The sequence below is a fragment of the Taudactylus pleione genome, unplaced genomic scaffold (genome assembly GCF_031769625.1).
Source record: "Taudactylus pleione unplaced genomic scaffold, aTauple2 ptg000021l, whole genome shotgun sequence".
In the NCBI taxonomy this organism is placed as follows: Eukaryota; Metazoa; Chordata; class Amphibia; order Anura; family Myobatrachidae; genus Taudactylus; species Taudactylus pleione.
The window spans coordinates 8,631,465-8,655,322 of NW_028284423.1; the positions used below are offsets into that span (position 1 = coordinate 8,631,465).

Here is a 23,858-nt window from a genome sequence, read left to right on the forward strand (position 1 = left end):
TTCGATGGCAGGAATAATCTGGAATCTGCCATCAATGGTAAAACTAGTTAACATCGGCCATAGATCATTGATGGTTTTTAATCATCGATGGTTGATGGCCAACTTTATGCTCTCCACATAGCGCCATCCTAGTTGCAGCACTGTACTTCTAAATATACAGCGAGTAAAATAAGTATTGAACACATCAACATTTTTCTCAGTAAATATATTTGTAATGGGGCTATTGTAATTAATGTCAGCAACAACCCATGCAGTCCACACATGCAAAGAAATCAAACCATAGATGTCCGTAAATTAAATTATGTGTAATAATGTGAAATGACACAGGGAAAAAGCATTGAACACACTTACTGAAATTTATTTAATACTTCGTACAAAAGCCTTTATTGGTAATGACAGCTCCCAGATGCCTCCTGTATGGAGAAACTAGTCGCTTGCATTGCTCGGTGTGATTTTGGCCCATTCTTCAAATCTTGAAGATTCTGTGGGACTCTTCTATGAACTCTGGGCCTGATTCAAACCCGGTCACAAGCGCTGAGCGCTCGCAACCGGGTCGATGGTGGCCCACAGTGGATGCGCACGACGTAGCCGGCTCCATCGTGCGCATGCGCAAGACCCGGGTCTCGCACCAAAGGGGGCGAGCTGTCGCTGTTGAGTGACAGCTCGCCCCATTTGGTGGGCGGGCCGGGGGGATGGCTGCCCAAACGGAGGCGTTCCCGAGGGAACGCTTGCCGTTTGGGGGCGGCCCCACTGACATCATGAGTGATGTCAGTGGAGAGCTTCCGGCTCTGTTAGAGCTGAAAGCTCTCTGGGGCTTGCGATGAACGAGACCCTACCACAAGGGTCTCGACGCAAGCCCGATGGTCAAGACCACCACGACCATCATCATGGCCGCTCGCTATAGCTGTGGGTGGTCACCCACAGCTATGCGAGCGGCCAGGAGGCCGTTCCTAAAAAAAACAGCGCCTGCCCTGATTCTGAGCGAGCGCTCGCTTTTTGCGAGCGCCTCTGAATCAGGCCTTCTGATCTTTAGTCCTTTCCATAGATTTTCAATTGGATTCAAGTCAAGTGATTGGCTGAGCCATTCTAGCAGCTTTATTTTCTTTCTCTGAAACCAATTGAGACTGTCTTTGGCTGTGTGTTTGGGATCATTGTCTTGCTGAAATGTCCACCCTCATTTCATCTTCAGCTTCCTGGTAGATGGCAGCAGATGTTTATCAAGAATATCTCAGTACATTTTTCCATTCATCCTTCCTTCAGTCACATGAAGTATGTCATTTATCCTCAAAACATGGTGTGTATTATGGCATCCAAAGAGTTAAAATTTGGTCTCATCTGACCAGACTATGGGCCTGATTCAGAGCCGAACACTCTGACCAGAGCAGTAGGCGTAGCAATGCAGGATCCTCCAGAGGAATCCCGAATAGGAGAGTCGGTCATGCCAGAGACATGGCCTGCAGGACTACTTCCGATCCTGACTAAGGAGGAAATTGACGAGGAGGGAGTTGATGGTGTGGTTTGCAGGCACTTGGATACAACAGGACAACGGGACTTAGGTGTCCCTGGACTGCTTACGGTCTTAGCCAAAGTTTTTGAACTTGGCAGTAACTTTTTATGAACGTGCTGCAGGTGCCGTATAAAGGAGGATGTTCCTAGGTGGCTAACGTCCCTACCCCTACTTATTTCACCTTTACATATGGTACATATGGCAAGACAGTTGTTGTCCGGATTTGGATAGAAATATTGCCAGACCAAAGAGGTGGAGTGTTTGGTCTTCTGCCCAGGCATGACCGTGATGGGCTTTTTCATCCCACGGACAAGGCTTTTTCATCCCACGGACAACAACTGTCTCCCCCGGAGCCTGATTTAAACAAACCACATCACCATCAGAATCCTCCTCGCCAACTTCCTCCTCAGCGCCAGCTACACCAGTATCCTCATCCTGTTGTATTTCAACAGTGACATCTTCAATTTGCATATCAGCAAGTGGACTGTGGGTGCTCCTTTCAGCACTTGCAGGGGGCGTGCAAATGGTGGAAAGAGCCACCTCTTCCCGTCCAGTGCTGGGAAGGTCAGGCATCGCAACCGCCACCACACTTGGACTCTCCTTGGGGATTTGTGATATCTTCTTAGAACGCACAGTTCTTCACTGTGCTTTTGTCAGGTTAACTCATTTGATTTTTTTTAGTGGGATGAGGGCTTCCATCGTCATGTGAAGCTGAACCACTAGTCATGAACATAGGGAAAGACCTTAGCCGTTCCTTGCCACTCTGTGTCGTAAATGGCATATTGGCAAGTTTACGTTTCTCCTCGGATGATTTAAATGTTTTTTTTAAGGTCATTTTCCTGAACTTTGTCATTTGGGATTGTATGTGCCCTCTACTATGACATTGGGCATCGGCCTTGGCAGACGACGTTGATGGCATGTTATCGTCTATGTCATGACTAGTGGCAGCAGCTTCAGCACTAGGAGGAAGTGGTTCTTGATCTTTCCCTATTTTATTTTTATCGGAGAAAGTTTGGTCCTCCATTTAATTTATATTGATTTGATATATATGTGCGGCTAAGGCGCACACAAACACAGAAAATATTTTTTTATTTTTGCTGGAGAGTAGTGCACTTTGTGGGTTACACCACCCTTTAAGAAATGAGCCAGCCGGCTTTTTACTTATGGGACCTAGGCGCACGCTTGGCGCTGCTCCTTTGTTGATGCACGTGCAGCCACAGTGCACACAATTCACAAACATATAAAATATATATTTTTTTCGTTTGGAGTGTACTTTGGGGGTTACAGCACCCTTTAACAGTCAAGCCAGACAGCCCTTTACTTATGACACAGGTGCACGCTTGGCACTACTTTGTTGATGCACGTGCGGCTACAGTGCACACAATTCACAAACACAGAAAATATTTTTTTTTTGTTTGGAGTGTACTTTGGGGGTTACAGCACCCTTTAAGAAATGAGCCAGCCGGCTTTTTACTTATGGGACACAGGCGCACGCTTGGCGCTGCTCCTTTGTTGATGCACATGCACCCACAATGCACACAATTCACAAACACAGAAAATATTTTTTATTTTGTTTGGAGTGCACTTTGGGGGTTACAGCACCCTTTAACGGTCAAGCCAGCCGGCCCTTTACTTATGACACAGGCGCACGCTTGGCACTAATTTGTTGATGCACGTGCGGCTACTGTGCACACAATTCACAAACACAGAAAAAATATTATTTTTTTTGCACTTGGGGGGAGCACCCCTGATGGACAGAGCACCCCCTGGACAACACAACAGCACCCCTTTAGGACTGGGACACTGCACAGGACTTTGGAGTGGACACAGCCCCTATGGACAACTGACTGCACAACACAGTCCAGCCAGCCTCTATGGACTTTGGAGGAGTGGACACAGCCCCTATGGACAACAGCAGCACAGCGCAGCACAACACTACACTACACTACACAGCCCAGCCAGCCCTAACTCCCACCCTCCCTCTTCACTGTCCACAGCCGAGTGAGAAAATGGCGCCGACGCAGGTACCTTATATAGGATCCAAAACCCGCGAGACCCGGAAGGCGGGATGATGACGTTTTGCCTCGATTTCAGATCCGAGTCAGGCGGGAAAAGTCGAGCCTGACTCGGATCGGCCTTGGATCGGGGGGGCTCGGGGGGGTTCGGATTTCAGAAATCCGAACCCGCTCACCCCTAATTATTACACATAACTTATAATTTATGGACATCTATGGTTTGACTTCTTTGTATGTGTGGATTGCATGGGTTGTTGCTGACATTTGGTGAAAATTTCATTACAATAGCCCCATTACAAATATAATTACTGAGAAAAATGTTGATGTGTTCAATACTTATTTTACCCGCTGTATCTGAATTAATTCCACAGAAAAAAAAACCTTGCACCTGACTTAGGGCTCGACCCAGAGTTGCTTCCACATTGTGTGCACGGAATAAAAGCATATATTCTCCTGTATACAGAGTTGCATGTTCATCTGCTTACAAAAGTTTTCGTCATCACTATCGGTACACATTTGCGCCAGCTTCATGAAAGTCATTCATATTAGGAATCCGGTCAGAATGTCAACACCAGAATATGGATATTGACTTTAGGTCGACATTCAAAAATGTCGATACGGTTAAAATGTTCATAATGACAACATTTAATGTGTCGCCACCAAAATGTCAACATAACTTATTTTCGCTTATTTTTATGGCCAGGGATTAGGTTAAAATAAGCAAAAAAAAACTGGTATATCGGCATTCTAGTGTGTCTACATTATTACTGGGTCGACTATTGTGACCCTCAGACCACAAACCGTTGCGCATCCCCATATTTAGGCCATTTAATTAATTAATGCTTTAAATTACTCCATGGTGGTTGTACCAAAATACTAATGCAGTATGAATAAACCTGACAATAGTGAGAGTAATCAGTGGTTCACACAGTCAGTACTTGTAGTGCAGGCTTCAAGTGTGAGGCAAACCCTGAACTCACCAGACTGTATCTTTGGCTGCTTGGTGTGTGAGTGTGTGAGTATGGATTCTGTAGTTCTCACAGTGATCTATGGAGTACTGTTCTGTGGTACACACACAGGTGCTCATTCATAGGTGTACAGTATGACATGCATGTAAGCAACCAATGTTTTCAATCTGCGCATGTATCTGAGTCGCACTGTGCATGCATATGCATTCCGATAATTACCGACTAAAGCCGCAGAGCTAATTTGGATGCAGAGAGAGCGCTCCTGAGAGGTAAAGGGGGTGGCTAGCCAGACAAGGGCGTGCGGTGGTCAGAGACTGCATCTTTTGCCAAAGTAGCACTGGTTTGGGCGACCATGTTCAGACAGGCCTTGTGCACCTCCATAGGGCCGGTGCAGTGTTCCATGGTGCGTCCGATGTGTGATACATGGTGTGTGTTAATACGCAAAGTGGCTGATTAGTGTTGCAGCCGGTGGGCGTTTCTGTACGAATCCCAGCAGCTGCAGCATTAGCAGACAGACACAGTCGCGCTGCAGAAAAAGAAGCAGTTGTGGCTACATTAGCGCACACCTGTGACCAAGGCCCGCAGTGTACAAATACTCCTATGAGCTAGTGTGATTCTGTTTGGAGAGATACCTCTCTTTCATCCATCTCTGCTTCATTTGCTGCCCAATGTTCATATTTTCTGAAACCCATACAGCGATGTCATTCTCAAAAGCTGTCAGCATAACCCGGCTACAGGGAAGTACCAGACAAGATCATCATTTAGAGAGACAACATTATGGCATGCCTCAGTAGCAAGATTATGAACAATTAAATAAGTCTGTTTGAAAAAGCATTAGGACGCTCACTTTTATGAACCTATTTCATTTTCTGTTTTTATTTTTGTTACAGGAACATAAATCCATGCATTGTATACATTCTTATAAAGATACTAGGGGAATGCAAGCGGTGCTGCCATACAGAGCACAGGGCCCTTTGGGGGGCACTGTCGCTATCCCACGGTCCCTGCCTCTGGCTAGCAGGGTGCCTAGAACTGCACCTTAAGACCAGAATCACTGCTGTGGTAACGCCCACAGCGTCCTGTGGACGTGCCGGTGTCATGGTTTGCGTTGAAATACACAGCTCCACTAGCACCAACAGCCATGTACCGTCAGACACTCTGAGCAACCATAGTTTCTAATGTCTGATGGTATGGCCGATATCTGCCCGATGGTGCAACTTTCAGCGCACCTCGGGGGTTTGGAGCTGAAGCCGGTGGGTTTCTCAGTAGAAAGCCCCATCGGCTGTGGTAATAGCATAAATTTGTAGTCACAGCTAATACTGCACCTCCATCTCCCTCTGAATCAGGCAGAGAATGGTTTATTCACTGAATGCATTCATATTTCATATACACATAGCCTGAAGGTCATTTTATACAATATGATTAATAATTTTGTGTACATTTGAAGCTAAGATGTAATTATCTCAGTCACAGTTTTGGATTTTTGGAGCATTTTGGATCAGGTTAGGGATGTTCAACGTACAGGAAATAAATGCTCCTCCCGCAAACATTTCTTCTCCATCATTAGACATTCCCCTCCTGTGTGTCCCACTCTGCCACATGTAGTGACTTCACATGCCTGGGTCAGCTAGTACTTGGGAACTGGGAGTACCATAGAAAGACAGAGAAATGGGAAAGGTGTATAAGGAGGGATTTCAGGAGGCCCCTGGTTGGAAAGGTCCCACAATAACCCTACCATTACCAGCTTTCATATTCTACTGTAAGTCCTCTGTTATCCTCTATTTCTAAAGCACTTGGGAGATTACGCTGTACGGGTGATGCTCTTGGTTATAATCAAGGCTCCAGGCAGAGAATCCAATTACATTTTGAGGTAGACCAATATCTGCCACAGCCATTTGTGAAGTCATCCTGTACTATCATATCCGTTAAATATTTTCTTTATATTTGTATTCTAACAGTAGTTTGCTCTAGTCTTATTGTACCATGTAGCATGTTTTCTCTTCGTGACCTGGTGTATTTTGTCTGTTCACAGCTGCAAATCAGAAGGAGCCTCTGACTCTTACAGTTAAAGTGAAAGAGGAACCCAATGATGGAGAGCTTAGCAACTCCTTGTCCCCACAGTCTACTTACACCTACAGCCATGAATGCAACACACACCTCTCAAGCACGCCAGATAAAGCCAAGGAAACACAGCCAAACTTGCTGACGCAGGATATCTCCATCAAGGCAGCATCTGAGCTTCTCATGAAACTTTCTGGTAATTAATTTATGTGCAATTAACAGCAGTCTACATAATACTGAGTCTGCATTAGGGTTGATTCTCATTGTAACTTAGCTACACTTGTATCATTCATGCTGTTGGCAGTACTTGTCTAATTTTTCAAACCAAATAATAAGTTACACAAAATGAATCTAGAACTATACAAAATTACTGTAAACATGACAGAAATCAAAATGTAATTTAGCATGGCTAAAACTCTGGCATACATAATGAAACAGACCATGGGGAATTATTATTATTGCTATATTTAGTACTATTATTATTATTATTACTACTATATTATTACTACATGCATGGGTAGGATTTTCCATTTTTGTAGCTTTGTTATAAATGCTGTTTTCTTTGTACTTTTCTTTATCAAGTATAGGCGCATTGTGTACAGTCATGGCCAAAGTTTTGAGAATGACAAAAGTATTGGTTTTTACAAAGTTTGCTGCTTCAGTGTTTAGACCTCTTTGTCAGATGTTACTATGGTATACTGAAGTAAAATTACAAGCATTTAATATGTGTCAAAGGCTTTTATTGACAATTACATTAAGTTTATGCAAAGTGTCAATATTTGCAGTGTTGACCCTTCTATTTCAAGACTTCTGCAATTCGCCCTGGAATGCTGTCACTCAACTTCTGGGCCACATACTGACTGATTGCCGCCCATTCTTGCCTAATCGATGCTTGGAGTTTGTCAGAATTTGTGGGTTTTTGTTTGTCCACCCGCCTCTTGAGGATTGGCCACAAGTTCTCAATGGGATCAAGGTCTGGAGAGTTTCCTGGCCATGGACCTATCCTGAGTGCGCACCAGGTGTCACCAGACCCAGTGATGTCTCTGCAACTCACATAAAACATTTAAATATAGCACTTGCATAAACCCAAGCAGTGTCTCTCAACAGGTCTGTCAGACTACTCCCCAGGTTGTGGGCGACTGCCATACCCTTTATCAGCCTCTCACAGGTGGTCTGACAATGAAGGCTGCTAATCAGCTGCTGTGTACCAGGCAGAAGTTAAAAATCCGGGGCATATATATCCATGCCAGCCAAGAGCCTTGTCAGGCCCGTGTATAAAGGGATATGGGTTATTTACTTCTGTAATAAATTGGTGGTATTCTGCTATAATACCACTGGTGATTCTTTAGAAGCCACCATCAACGCACCATCACAACAGCTGCAGTTTCTCCATCTGAATATACCCGCTGCCGTTCTTCGTCTGAGAATGCAGATGCTTTGAAAGAATACGCCCATGTGACAGACTTTTTTTGCGTTCACTTCAGGCCACCTGCCAGTCACCGCCCAGGAACACCCATCACTTGGCGCCCATTTCTGATACTGTCTGTCCTGTTTGCAACAGCTTCTTTGTGCATACTCTCTGTGTAGGGGTTTTCTGAAATTATTGCGCAGTAGCAAATAATTGTAACTACGGAAACATGGGGATTGTGTGCACCTCTGAAGCAGGCCCTTAGCGTACCTTGTGTTCAACTGGACAAGGCCTTATTAGATTCTTGCCTGAAGTTCTTTTTCTGGGAATACACTGCTTGTATTTTTTTTTTTTTGTAGTATGGTAGTATAGTTTTGTCAGCTTCTGTTAACTATATCATACCTTGCAACCAGCGATGGAGAAAACATCAACAATGATCATGTCCATTCATGGCCCTTTCTGTAAGCAGACATCCAATGTGCATAGGTGTTATCAGGGCTGCCAAGAGCCTTGCTGGGCCCTGGTGAAGGGGAGTGGCCTAATCACAGGAGGCGTGGCCACGCCCCCTTTAGAAGAAAAAAATAAAAACCCATTGTTCGTGGCACTGCACGCTGGGGAGGGGGGGCTCTGTGAGCCCTTCAGCCCAGCGCATATCCAGGGGGGGGCATGATCATGATGATAGCCCCCCCCCACAGGCAGTAAGCAGTCTCCCTTTGCATCCCAGCACACAGCAGCATGTGCTGGACTGCTCAGTTAACAGGGAGGAGGGGGGTCGGCATCAGACCTGTGCCCCTCCAGCAAGCCTGGGTAATTAGTACCCACCCACCCCCCTCCATGCCCCTGGGTGTTATGTTCTCTGTGCTTTTGGATGTGCTCGCTCTTTGTTGTAATTATGACTTTTACCACATGTGCAGCCTCATGCCTTCACAGCAGTGTGGACATTTCTGATCTACAAATAGTAAAATATAGTCAAATGTTTCTCTTTAGCCAATGCCATTAGCTCATTGTGGGAGAGATGTATCAAACCTTGGAGAGAGATAAAGTACCAACCAATTGGCTTCTAACTGCCATTTTACAGGCTGTGTTTGAAAAATGACAGAAGCTGAGTGGTTGTTACTTTCTCTCTCCAAGGCTTGAGTCTTCTCACGGAACAGTGGGCCTGATTCAGAGCCGGACGCTATTTGCGCTCGCTCGTTCAGAAAAATGGTCCGGCTATTTAAATTGAGCGCTCGCTCTTTGCGGTGTGTTGACGCCTCTATGTCTCAGCGAGCGAACGAAATATGCGCTCGCTATTTTGTAAAGACGCCCCCTGGCCGCTCGCATCCTATGTCATCTCCGCTATTTATTTGATTAATCGAGTACATCGAAAGGCATCTGAACTGCTCGCAGTGCTTGTGGTAGGATTTTCCTACCGCAATCATGCGAACAGTTCAGGCTAAGAAACAACCAAGTGACGTGGTTGATGACGCTGCTTTGTTAATTATGCACACCCTTAAAATGCCCGTTTTGACCTTTTGGCACGCCTGCGTTCGGATCTCCACTCCCCGTTTTCAAGCACCTTCCCCTGTTACCACCCACAAACGCCTCATTCTGTCACTCAAATTAGCAGGCATTCGCTATTTTGCGAGCACACAATTTCCGACCGCAATGACTGGTTCGCGCATGCGTATTACAACCCATATGCATGCGCAGTTGTGCGAACATCACTCGGAGCGAACAAGCGGCCGCTTACACGCGGCTCTGAATCAGGCCCAGTGTTCATATTGCAAAGCACAGAACATGCAGTATGCTACTGCTGCCGAACACATGTTACTGCATTGCAAGTAAAGTGTATTCCAAATGAATGCAACCTAAGGAGTGAACTGGATGATAGCTGTTTTACCATGCTTGAATATTCGGAACCAGAGAAGAAATATGCAGATTCATATGGCTGAAGGCAGCTAGAGGGACATAGTTACAGCTGCAATGACGCTTAGGGATACATTTACTAAGATTCGAGTCTGATCGAGTTTGCTTTTTTTTAAACCCTGATTAGCATCGCCGAAACTCGGGTGAGTTTTCCGTATTTTAAACTCTCAGCTAAACTCACTTCTTAGTAAATTAGAAAGTGAGTTGGACGATGGTGAAGCAGGTCGAGATATCTCCCCCAAGTAGCAAGTTTTGAAGGAGATTACTCGAAATTGCAGTGTCTTCTCTCTTAACTCTCCCGAACAAGCAGCCTGCATATATCACGGAGATATCTGTAGGCTGCTTGTGTGGTCTACCTGTAAAAGAACGGTTAAATCTCTTTAAAAAAATGACTTAGGGTTCCCCCCCCAAAAGCATAACCAGCCCCAGGCTGCTCAGCCAGTCCTGGTTCCTAAACTTACGGGGAAATAAACATGTAGAGCACCCCTGAAGCGGTGGGTACGGGGGTAATAGTATTGTAAATATAGAAAAACTATTGTATTTTACCATGGAACTACAGGTGTCAGCATGCCTACCCTTTGGCACTTGTGGAACTGCAAGTGCCAGCAGGCGGCCGGCAGCTGTACCCCCACTGTAAAATAATTTTGTTAAAAAAACACAGTACACACACACCGTCTAAAGTATAACTTTATTCCATACATCTACCTCACTCACACATACTTACCTGCTGCCAGCTGTTCTTTCCCCTTGTCCAGTAGAATTCCAATGAGTACCTATGAACAAAGATCATATACTCACCTCCGCTGTTCTCCGTAGCATCCCCGGTAAGTCCCGAGCACAGCAGACTGTAGCCGCCTATGTGTTATCACATAGACGGCTACCCGGCTTCTGATGGGACACCCCACATGTAAACTGTCAGAAGCCGGACGCGCCAGCCAATCAGCGGCCGCTCATTGGCTGGGACCCACGTGTAACCAGCCAATGAGGGGTCGCTGATTGGCTAGTGGCCCGTGGGAAATACACATGAAGGCGATCATCTGTCAGTTCGCGTAGTGTAAGTATGTGTCACTCTTTTTTTTATTTTGCCAAGTATGGGGATGCTACGGAGTATGGGATCTTTATTCCAGATACCCCCATTGGATTCTACATGGAGAAGTGGACGTGAACAGCTGGCAGCAGGTAAGTATGTGTGAGTGGGATAGGTGTATGTATTAAAGTTATACTGTATACGGTGTGTGTACTGTGGTTATTTAACTTTTAATTTTACAGTGGGGGTACAGGTGCCGGCCACATGCAAATAGTTTTGAACGATTTCCACCATTATTACTCCCGTACCCACAGCCCAGGGACGCGGGGAAGAGCCCCAGGCTTCAGACTAAGCCTAGGGTTTTGGGAGAGGGGGGACCGCTTCTTGGGGGGTGTCCCCACCTCCCCTGAGATCCCCGGCTTGGGCTGACCAGCTTGGGGTGTGAATGCTTTGGCCGTGGAGACCCGGTGATAGGGTCTTCTGGCTGTGGCATTACACCCCGGTCGGTTTGGGTCCACTGCTGATTTTAAATATAGGGGGACCCCTACACATTTTTTCCCCCCTATATTTAAAACCAGGACTGGCCCTGCAGACAGTTGCTGATTCCTAAATTACAGGGGAACCCTACTTGTTTTTTTTCCCGTAATTTTAGGAACCAGTACTGGCTGAGCAGCCTGGGGCTGGTTATGTCTTTTGGGAGGGGGAGTCTACGTCATTTTTTTTAAAAATAAAACACTTTAGATTAGGTATACAGGCAGAAACATACACAAATCACACTGATCTGTGTATGTTTCTGCCAAACTCGCAGCTCAGGAGGTGGAGTGTTTGAAACTTTAATTTATCAGTGAGTTTGCTACAATCTCACCTGAGATTGTAATCTCAATTCTTGGTAAATTCCAGAGTTGCATCTATTTCATGAAAAGTACTTCTGAGTTTGGCCGAAGGTGAGTTTATTGCAGTTTGCAACCTCACCCAAGTTTTACAGTGAAATATTAGAACTCTCTCCCAAACTCACACGAGTTTGTCGTTAGTTAATTTGCGAGATGAAAAACATGCCTAAATTCACCCGAGATTGCAATCTCAACCAAACTCGAATCTTAGTAAATTTACCCCATAATATTTTGGCGTAGTAGCTGGACTTGTGCTGGAATGCAATTCCGACACTTCTTTTGTCTCTATAGTCTTTTGACTGTGTAAAGATAATTTTTAATGCACCCTGCATGTGTCATAGTTATTTGAGTTCCCCTTCTTTATTTTTTATCACAGTTCCACTTCTTTTTTTATATACAAATGAAGTACATTTTATAAAACTGGTAATTCCTTTACTGGGTGGTTTGTGTGCTACAAATTGATGGCTATAATCTAATAATACATTTAATGGAGTAGAGAACTTATAAAACCCAATGATCCAAACGAGCCTGTTTCCTGTGGGCAGGCTGCCCATTGGATCAGAGTGGACAAACATGGACATTTTAGCTCTAGAAAATGATGAACTTTACTAACTTGTCTGGGAAAATATAAATAGCCCAGAAAGGTCAGCTAAACCCTCCACAAAAAATGATCACCCTGTTGTTAAAGATGAATCATTTATATTACCGTAGCCGTGGCTTGTTAGAAGCGGCTCTATAAAGACACACGCAACACTACAAGTGACTTGTGCTGGCGTATAATTGTGAGCTACTGAACAATAAAGAATTTTCGCCTCCTATGAACTGGTGCTGAACTTTCTATTTAGAGATGTTTGAAGCAAATTCCTCTATCCTAGTGTCTGGCAGTGGTTCGACATTTTGCACAGACTGGAGCAGTGTTCACCTTTGAAACAAAGCATAATGGCCTCATGTTTTTCTTTGCTTTCTTTTCTTCTACAGTGCTGCATTCTGATCCTCCTCCTTGCAAGATTTAGCTATCTGACATTTAGAGCATTTGTTCTGGTGACACATGCACGTTGCATGGTCCTGTCTGTCGTCTATTCAATGGAACATTAACTGTAGATTGCTTGCAAGCTTTAGCCAATGAACCTAGACTAAGACAATCATTTGCATTCGGGTTGTTGAAAATGATTAATTATCTTCAGTTGTTTTTTTTTTTTTTTTTTAAAGTTTACAAATATATTGGTAATGGCCTAGTCCTGCTGTTGCTTAGCATTGTGGGAAATGTAGGTCATAAGAGGACTGTGACTCAGTGTATGTTAATGCATCCCAGCTTTTTAGTCCTGTATCATTTCTTGTTGTCTGTTGCAATGTACCGATTACACTGTCATTTCTAACAAGAAAGGAAAATTACAACATTTGTAGGAAAGTGGAGCAGCAGGCTGTGCCTCTATTGTTACCCCTGCATTTATTATTTTCAAATGAAAAGAATTTGTTTCTTAGCTTACATGTTATTAAATTAGGTAGTGGAGCAGTATAGTATTCTGAAATGCTGCCTACAGTAAATTAGTGTTTACGCATATTTATTTATATATAGAGAATGCACATTTACCCTAGGCATCAAAGGCCCCAGTCAGTAGTGACAGCAGGCAAATGTTACAAAGGATGATAAAATGACAAGTTGTTGCTTTTAACTTCCAAGCTAACAACAGGTATTTAAAAAAAGAAATAAATACAAAAAAAACACACATACCCAATCACTTTGTGACATGTCCATTAATGGAAACTTCTGATGTAAATAAAGCAGGGGAACAACAGGGCCTGGTCGGACCCAGTGGCAATTCTAGGTGCGGGCTAACAGGGCCGTCGCCCGGACCGCCGTCCCCTAGAGGGCACCACTGAGTCCCCAGGAGAGAGCCAAAAAAAATGAAATAAACAGCGCCACTTTCCCCTCCGCTAGCCGCCACCGCCGCAGGGAGGCTGCATTTGCCAGGCGCCCGCTTATATTTGTTATCAGCAGGCACCTGGCTCCCTCCCTGCAGCGGCAGCTGAAAGCCAGAGCTCACTCCTGAGCTCCGGCTTCCCGCAGAGAGCACTATGGGAGGGACGTCATGATGTAATAACGTCTCTTCCATAGATACGTGGTGGAGCCGCGGTTGGACCGGACAGCAGAGGACGCAGGAGCGGGGCTTAAGGTAAGTATTGTGTTTGTATTTTAATTTTTTTTTTTTTTTCAGAAGCACCAGCACTGGGGGCATGGCTATAGGGGGGCATTACTACTGGGGGCAATGCTATAGGGGGGCATTACTACTGGGGGCATGGCTATAAGGGGCATTACTACTGGGGGCATCGCTTTAGGGGGCATTACTACAGGGGCATGGCTATAAGGGGCATTACTACTGGGTGCATGGCTATAGGGGGCATTACTACTGGGGCATAGCTATAAGGGGCATTACTACTGGGGGCATGGCTATAAGGGGCATTACTAATGGGGGCAAAGCTATAGTGGACATTACTACTGGGGGCAATGCTATAAGGGGACATTACTACTGGGGGCAATGCTATAAGGGGACATTACTACTGGGGGCAATGCTATAAGGGGGCATTACTACTGGGGGCATGGCTATAAGGGGCATTACTACTGGGGGCATGGCTATAGGGGGCATTACTGCTGAGGGAATGGCTATAGTGGGCATTACCACTGAGGGCATGGCTATAGGGGGGCATGGCTATAGGGTGACATTACTACTGTGGGCACTACTAATGAGGGCACTGCATGGGGGGCACCACTACTGGGGTCATTGTGTAAGTGGCACTACCACTGTGGGCATTGTATTAGGGGCACTACTACTGTGGGCCTTGTGTATAAGGGGAACTAATTTGGGCATTGTGTAAAAGGGGCACCACTGTGTGTCATGACATGAATAAGGGACTTCTGTGTGGCGTAATTCGAATTGGGGACAATGTATTATAAAGGGAATTACTGTGTGTGGCACAATGTATTATACAGGACATTATTGCGTGTGGCATAATGTATTATACAGGTTATTAATGCGTGTGGCATAATGTGTTATACAGAGCATTACTGCGTGTGGTATAATGTGTTATACAGGTTATTACTGCGTGTGGCATAATGTGTTATACAGGGCATTGCTGCGTGTGGCATAAAGTGTTATAAAGGTCATTACTGCGTGTGGCATAATGTTATAAAGGCCATTACTGTGTGTGGCATAATGTGTTATAAAGAGCATTACTGCGTGTGGCATAATGTGTTATACAGGGCTTTACTACATATGGCATAATGTGTTATAAAGGGCATTACTGTGTAAGACATACTGTGTAAGGTGCATTACTGCACATGGCAATTATTCACCACGAGGGGAGAGCTTGGGGGAAGCCCAGCACCTTCGTAAGTGCTGGGCACGCCCAACAGTGTGATGAATTGTGGATGTTCTGCAAGGACACGCCCCCTTTCCGGAAGCGCTTGCGCTTTCAGCACACGTAGAGGAACGCCATCTAAAAAAAGTTTTGTTTTTTTGTTTGGGGGGGGGGGGGCGCAACTGAGAACTTTCGCCCTGAGCTCCACAATGTCTAGAACCGGCCCTAGTCGGACCCCTTAGCAAAATTTGCTCTGCATCCACCCACCCCCTACTTTGGAGCAAAGGTCTGTGAAGACTGGAATGGAATTGCTCAGCACCCTTGCCTTCAGATTCCATCGTGGTCCCACCCTATGCAGATACCGCCATTTATTAAAAGAATTTGTATTAGTGTTTGGAGACCCATGTTGGTTACAATTGGAAACACTTTGGCTGAAGTTTAATTAAATAATTTGGCCCATAGGACATCATTGGGATATGTGGGATATTTTCTAATTAAGCTGGCAATAATATGCTTTACTATGTGAAACTTTCAATATCAAAATTATATCTCATAAGAAATCACTATTTTGTGAATCGGTGGGATTTCTGTTCTATCAGTGGATACATTGTTATAGAAAACAGTTGCTCCTATAATGAGCATAATACAGAAAATTGCAAATTAAAAAACACAACTACACACATTCCAGGGACCTGCAGTCAAGGTAGGCAGGGGAGGCTTAGCCTCACCTGTCATGCTCCATCCCCTATCATACTCTCTGTCATGCTCCAGAGTTTTGACTGTGTTTTTAAACATGTGTGCCTCTCCAGCCATTGACCTCACTGCACGTCACTGATGGATAGATAGATACATACATACATACATACATGCACGGTGCAATTTTTTACACGATGTGCACAATTTCGTCCCCGCAGTCGTATAGTTGGATCGTAGATCTTACTGCAAAACAGTAAGATCTACAATCTTTTGAGTACAATGTGATACACTTCTATGCATCTCCTATGATCGTAACGATCAATCGTACACCATTTGACCACATCGTATGAAGAATTTCAAGGGCAATCTTACAACACATCTTACCAACTTTGAATCGCACCGTGTATGGGGGCCTTTAGTGTGTCAACCTTCAGCTTGGAAAGTCTAACATGCCTTAGTACTTTGAGGTCCTTGCATGCATCATACATAATGTATAGGTCTTCTATCTACATCTAACCAGCTTTGGTGCACCACGGCACCTATTACACCAGTGGATAATGTTGGAACCTCAGAATCTTTGTAATCCACAGTTGATGGTGATTAATTATGACTTTTATCTAGGACTTCAATTCCAACTTCACCCTAACCCTGTCATTATGTCGTGACCGTGATCATGTATTTAAGCCCCGCCCCTTCTGGTTAAACACTGTATTTGTTTTTTACATGCCAGGAAATGGGAAGAGAACATTACAAGTGCTCTATCTACACCATGCTGTCACCCACAGACTCTCCTGGGGATACCCTAATTTTGTGTGAAAGAAGGGAGCTACCATATTATTATTACTAAACTTTTTATGCATGTCATTCAAAAACATAAATAAATATATAAATAACATATTTTCGTTTTTAAGTGTAGACCTTGTTATAAAGACCTATGTGTAGAATGTATGTGTATTTATAGGGGATGATTAAAAAAAAAAACATACTTTTGCATATAGATCACTTTCTTGCTATTTCAATTCAATTTTGGGTAGTTCATGCAGTGCAAGGAGAAATAAGCATACTAATGGTATTTTAAGGAAATTCAGTGTGTGGAAAAAAGAACCAAGATATAATTCGTGTGGGTACTGCATAAATAACACTGCACAACAATGAAAATGTTTCCGATGTGAAAATAGTTACTTCTAATTGATTTCAGCATGCAAAGAATGAATGTGACATTTAAACCTCTCAGTTAGCTCTGAATTCCGAGATATAGCCCATTTATGACGATGTAGGGGTATTACTAGTGAAGTGGGCAGAATGGAGAGAATCTTACCAACAATCTGCGTTCTGCGCAGAGGGGGCGTGGCCTAATGACCCAATTAAATGAATCAGTTATCTGTCCCCTCCCCTATTCAAATATATGCGATTCACAGGATTATCCACACAAGATAACTGTGGTGCACTGAGTGACAAGCATAGTGAGCGATTCCACCAAGACATTTCAGCAATGGAACAAAGATATCAGGGTAGGTGAATCACTACTGTTGGACAGTGACAAGAGATGCCGCAGAAGAGGAGTACAAGCGACAAGCAAAGAGAAAGCACCCCCATGAATAGGCCACTATATTAGATAGTACTTTCCTATGCTGTATGTCTGTTTCGTTTTGTGTTCTTATTTGTGATTGATTGAATTAAAACAATTGTTACTTATTTTCTATCAAGAAAATATCAGATTATTGTAAAATAGCTTTTCACTATGACTATATTACTAATGTACATACAGTATAGTGCAAGTAGTGTAACTCAAAAAATAGAGCTAGTAAAAACATTCTGAAATGTTTTTAGTTTTTCTTGACCTCAAATTAGTAATGTATGACTATTTTTAGAAAGGAAACAAATTAAAGTACCGTATATACTCGAGTATAAGTCGACCCGAATATAAGCCGAGGTACCTACTTTTATCACAAAAAACTGGGAAAACTTATTGACTCGAGTATAAGCCTAGGGTGGGAAATGCAGCAGCTGGTAGTGCCCCCAGTAGTAATTCCCCCCGGTAGTGCCCCCAGTAGTAATCCCCCCTGGTAGTGCCCCAGTGGTAATCCCCCCTTTCAGTGGCCCCAGTAGTAGTCCTCCCCTGGTAGTGCCCCCAGTGGTAATCCCCCCTTTTAGTGCCCCCTGTAGTAATCCCCACCTGGTAGTGCCCCCTGTAGTAATCGCCCCCTGGTAGTGCCCCCAGTAGTCCCCCCCCCCCCCCCCCAGTAGAGAGAGAGGTAATAAGAATTAAAAAAAAAATCACTTACCTGAAACCTCGGCTCCTGGTCCCGCCCACAACAGCTCCTCTGGCCGCTTTGAATGGGAGAGACGTCATTACTCATGACGTCTCTCCCATTACCCACTGCGGGAGCCGGAAGATAGCTCCCGCAGTGGGAGCAGCAGCAGCCGCTGAGAGTCTCCGGCGGCTGTGTGTTTGTGCTGTGTAGCGCTGACCGAACTCCATCCGGTCAGCGCTACACACTTCACTCGAGTATAAGCCGAGGGGGTACTTTTTCAGCACAAAAAATGTGCTGAAAAACTCGGCTTATACTAGAGTATATACGGTACTAATGTGTTGTACAGTGTAATGACTGATATTGATGTTGGTGTGCTACAGCCCAAAAAGTGTCAATATAGGATTCTTTCTCTTTTAATAAATAGCTAAATGTAAGGGGCATTCTGAGGACACTATGGCCTGAATCAGATGTGGACATATTTAAAACAACAGTCGCAGACGCTCCTGCATCAGGCTCTGTTACAGTGTAACGTTCTATGTTACAGTGTAACGTTCTTATACAGGCATCTAAAAACATGTCTAAAACTAACTTTATTTATAAGTTACAGTACCTCTATGAGGAGGAGGAGGACAAGGAATTATATAAATATCTGTTAATGTATATTTGTTAAAATCCTATATCTGACAATATAAATGGAGCGATATAAAGAGGGTGCAGGGTTGACAACCTGTGGCCAGTTCACAAAAATGCTCTAAAGACCATACAAAGTCAGATTTTACAGGCACAGATTGAGTCTCCCATATCCAAAATGCTTGGGTCCAGGGGCATTTTCGATATCGGAATATTCCATATTTTGGAATAATTACATACCATATTGAAATGTATCAGGAATAGGACCCAAATCTAAACACAGGATGCATTTATGATTCATATACACCTTCTACACACAGCCTGCAGGTCATTTTATTCAATATTTTCAATAATTTTGTGGCTCAAACAAAGTTTGTGTACATACATGAAATTCATATTTGTTTCATATACAGCTTATACACACAGCCTATAGGTCATTCTATACTTTATTTTTAACAATTTTGTGCCTTAAACATAGTTTGTGTGCATTAAACCATCAAAAAGCAAATGTTTCACTTTCTCAGTCATGCTAAAAATATTCCGTATTTCGGAATATTTGGATATGGGAGACTCAACCTGTAATTATTTATGAAGAGGCCTGGTTCCATCTCTTATCAGAAATTAATTCCTGGAAAACTGTATATCTGCAGTGGCGTCACAAGGGGGGTACAGGCCGCACCAGGGTGTCACCCACCCATGCAGACTCCCCGAGGCGTGGCTTGGAGCGGCATGTAGTGGGAAGCATATCTGTGTGCTCTCCCTGAAATATCCTGCATACATCCTGCAGGAGAGGTGCCCCAGGCTTTATACTCCCCTACATCGTGGGTGAGTGTGTGCTGCTGCCCCTGGGTCGGTGTTGGGCCGTATCTCCTCTCCCTCCGGCGCTCACAAGTGGCTGGAAGCGGACGCTGCTATCTGGCTGTGGTCTCCTCTCCTCTGCTGGTCACGTGGACAGCTCTCGCTGACACTGCCCGGCGGCTGCTGACTGCGGGTCTCCTCTCCTCTCCCTCCTGGCTCTGGTGATCCTCTGAGGGCAAGATACTGCTCCTCTGCTGGGTGGACTGCTGGCCGGATCTGGCTGTAGTGCTGGCTCCAGGTGTTGCACAGGGATGGCGGCCATCTTGGATTTGGTAACACACAGTAATCCTGCTGCTGTTGCAAGTTTAAAGTACAGTGATTCTCTAAACGGCTAAGTGGTGTTAAATTTCTCACCCCTCCCCTCCTACTGCCTGATCTCCCTGCAGTGGTGCCTGTTTTATATTCATATTATTGCTCACCCGCTGATTCCTGTGATTAATATTTGCTGGTGACTGGCTGGGACCTGTAGTTCCTCTGTCTGGGCTCCTCCTGTGCTGCCTGTATTTCCTGATTTATTGCCGGGCTGTAATCTATTTTTTCTATATTTCCTGGACTTTCTGCCTGCATTAATATTCTATTTCCCAGTATCCTCTGGTGATCCCTTTGTGGTATAATGGTGAAAACCGACCATTCCTCTGGGGCGGCCTCTAAGTTGGAACTCTTTGCCCGTACCACTGCTCCTTCTCCGCCAGTCGACCCATCTCCTGACATTCCGCCACCTCCTCCTCCGGCTGCTGCGTCTGATTCTGCGAGTGACTCTCAGCTTTCACATATCTTACACGCTATTGCGGAGTCGGAAAAGAGGGTCACTGACAAGATAGGTGAAGTGCAGATTGATATCTCCCTGATCCATCATGATCTTCAGAAAAATACGGCAATGAGTTGGGGAGGCTGAACAGGGTATCTCTGCTGTGGAGGATCTTACAGCTCCAATACCTGGGCAGATTGCGGCCCTCTCCACTGAAGTGGCTGCCTGTCGTTCCAAGCTATCCGATTTGGAGGGACGCCTCCTAAGAAATAATCTGCGCTTTGTAGGCCTGCCGGAGCGGGTTTAAGGTTCTGCTCCTGAGGAGTTCCTGGAGGAGTGGTTGGTGAAACTCTTTGGTAAAGATGCCTTCTCACCGCAGCTTTCTGTTGTATGGGCCCACCGTGTGCCTGCTAGGCCACCGCCTCCGGGAGCCCCACCGAGGACATTTATTGCCCGCATACTTCATTACAAAGACTGTGACGCAGTCTTGCAGCTGGTCCGTCTCCATGGTCCTCTCAAGTTGGATAATCACTCTATTTCAGTGATTCCTGATTTTGCTGTTGAGGTGCAAAAAGCCGTTCTCAGTTTATGCCTGTTAAACGCAAGCTACGGGAACACCAACTGCAATATTCCATGCTTTTTCCGTCCCGTCTTCGTGTGGTGGCTGATGGCACCACTCATTTTTTCAATACACCTGCAGATGCTGAGGCCTGGCTGGCTGGAAGTCCGCGGCCTCCACGTTGACTTTTTGGCCTTGGACTCCTTGCTGTTTCCTGATGCCGATCTGGGGGTTTCGTGAGTCCGTTACTGGTTTCCCCTGTTTTAAGTGCTCCCCGTATTTTGTTTGATCATTTAATGTATTTTATTGTATATTCTGCTCAATCTGCTGTTTTGTTGTGATTTTTTTATTCTCTGGTAATGGGGGGAGTTGGGACAGTTTTTAGTGGACTCTAGTTTGTTTTGAGGGGCAACCGCTCCTCGATAACTATTTGGAGGGCCTTGCTAGCAATAGCTTTGTCTACCAGCCCTAGAGACGTAAGTTATTGTTTGCTTATTTTAGTCTATGTTTGTTAATTTAGACTAGGGAATTTTTCTCTCTTTTTTCGGGATTAGGCATACCTTAAATTTGGTAGGGTATGCAGGGTGGGTTTTGGATGTGGATTAGTTTGTTATTTTTCTTATGTTGTTTTTCTTTGAATTATTTTTACACGTGTTGTTTTTTTTTTTGCTATTCTGATATGATGCTATATGTGACGACCTGTATATTGCTTGCACATGGGGGTATCTTTATTATCTTTCTGTCTGTTTTTTTTATCCTTTTTGCTCTCTTATGTGATTTATTATTATTATGGCTGCTGGGGATAATTCTGGGGGCATTCGTTTGCTCACCTGGAATGTTCGGGGCCTTAGTGATAAGGTTAAAAGAGCCTTAGTTCTGTCACAGGTAAAAAAATTTAATGTGGATATTGTTTGTCTTCAGGAGACTCATCTCTTTGGTAGCCGTATAATGGCTTTGAAAAAGCCCTGGGTGGGATGGATGTACCATTCCACTTTCTCTCATAATTTTAGAGGCGTCTCTATCCTGGTTCACAAGCGTCTTCATTTTAGGCTTGATACAGTCCAAATTGATCCCATGGGTAGATATGTTTTCCTGAGAGCAATTTTTATTTCTCTGTTTGTGCATATACTTGTGGTCTATATCCCCCCACCATATTCTTATGACGTTTTGGGTAAGGCTGCTGCCTTTATTGCACTTTCTCCCTCTACCCCTGTTATTTGCTTGGGTGATTTTAACAACTTAATGGATCCATCCCTGGACCATTGGCGAGAGTCCATTTCTTCCCTACCTCCTTCCCCATCTCCGTTTTCTAAATTGATTGCTGAATTGGGCTGGATAGCTGTCTGGCGTGTCCGGTATCCTGCTGTCTCTGCTTTCTCCTGTCAGTCCTCTACTTATCGTACTTTTTCTCGTATTGATATGATTTTTCTTTCACCTATTTTGGTTCCCAGAGTTTCTGCAGTTGATTATTTGTTGAGGGGTGTCTCCGACCACTCTCTGTTGTGTATTACTATTGGTTCCTCTGCTTATAGGGATGCTGAGGCCCGGTACCTCTTGTCCAGAATGATCTCAGGCAGGGAGAATATGCTTCGTGCCCAGCGGGAGTGATCGGATCACCTGTTTGATAAATCCAAGCGCAAAAACTGTTTTCGCGTCATAGGCAATATTCACAGGCGGATGTTGGGGGGACTTATTTAGCCTGTTTGTTAAAAGAGGATGGTGCTTCCAGAACGGTCTCTGGTATCCTTGATTCTTCTGGAACGTTGCATACCTCTGCTCCTTCTATAACAGATGTATTTTTGCAATATTACTCCTCTCTTTATGCTACTAAGGTATCATATTCTCCCTCCCAGCTTTGTGCTTATTTAGAGGCAGTCCGTCTGCCCCGTCTTGAAATTGAGGTGGTGAATTTGTTAGATGCTCCTTTTACAGAGGAGGAATTGGAGGTTGCTATATCCTCCTTTCAACACTGTAAAGCTCCCGGAGTTGATGGTGTCCCGATAGAGGTGTATCAGAAATTTTAAAACTTCTTTATTCCGCGTCTCTTTGAGACCTTTGATGCTTTTTTGAATGCTGGTTGTCTCCCACCATCCATGTCGGAGGCCTTGGTTGTAGTGCTCCTAAAACCTGGGAAGGACCCCCTCTATCCAGACTCTTATAGACCTATTTCCCTTCTTACCACTGACATTAAAATATTGGCTCCACTGCTGGCTATTCGTCTTAATTCTGTTATTACTTCTATTATACACCCTGACCAGACCGGCTTAATGCCTGGTAAATCTACTACTCAAAATATTAGGCGATTATTTTACCTTGTGCAAATGTCCCATGGGGATACCTCTGAAGCGGTGGTGGTCTCCTTAGATGCAGCCAAGGCCTTCAATTCTGTGGAATGGGAGTATTTATGGGAGTTCTTGTCTAAGTTTGGTTTTGGTCCTCGTTTTATTGCCTGGGTCCATCTTTTGTACTCTTCCCCGGCAGCCAGAGTGTCGGTGAATGGTTGTGTCTCCTCTTCTATTCAACTTGGACGTGGCACTCGCCAGGGGTGCCCTTTATACCCTGCATTGTTTGCACTGGCTATCGAGCCCCTGGCGTGTCTCATTCGCTCAGATTCCGCTATTCCGGGCATGCGAGTGGGCCATGTAATTGACAAAATAGCTCTTTATGCGGACAATATGCTCCTGTTTCTGGCATTCAACCTAAATACTTGTATGTTTTACAGCATTCCCCTGTATTTATTCCCAAAAATGTTTTTTCTCATATTGATTCTATTTTATCTTCTTTTGGGGGGATAAGAGACCAGGGTTGCTCTCCGTACACTTTGTAGATCTAAATCTTAAGGTCGGCTAATTTACGTATTTATTATATGACTTCACAGCTGTCACAATTGGTGCCCTGGTTATCTGCTGGTACTGATACCGCTTTGGCGGGATTTCTTAGTGGGCAATCAGGCTCCCCTTTAGCTCCTTTA

At 44.5% G+C, this 23,858-nt stretch overlaps 1 protein-coding gene across 2 annotated transcripts in view; it reads left to right on the forward strand.

Annotated features, from left to right (window-relative positions):
* Positions 1–23,858, forward strand: part of ZNF827 (zinc finger protein 827) — a 221,367-nt gene that overhangs the window by 137,400 nt on the left and 60,109 nt on the right. For both annotated transcript variants that reach the window (XM_088448431.1, XM_088448432.1), the window contains exon 5: positions 6,523–6,747. In XM_088448431.1, coding sequence (XP_088304557.1) covers positions 6,523–6,747 — 225 coding nt within the window. The remainder of the gene's footprint in view (positions 1–6,522; positions 6,748–23,858) is intronic.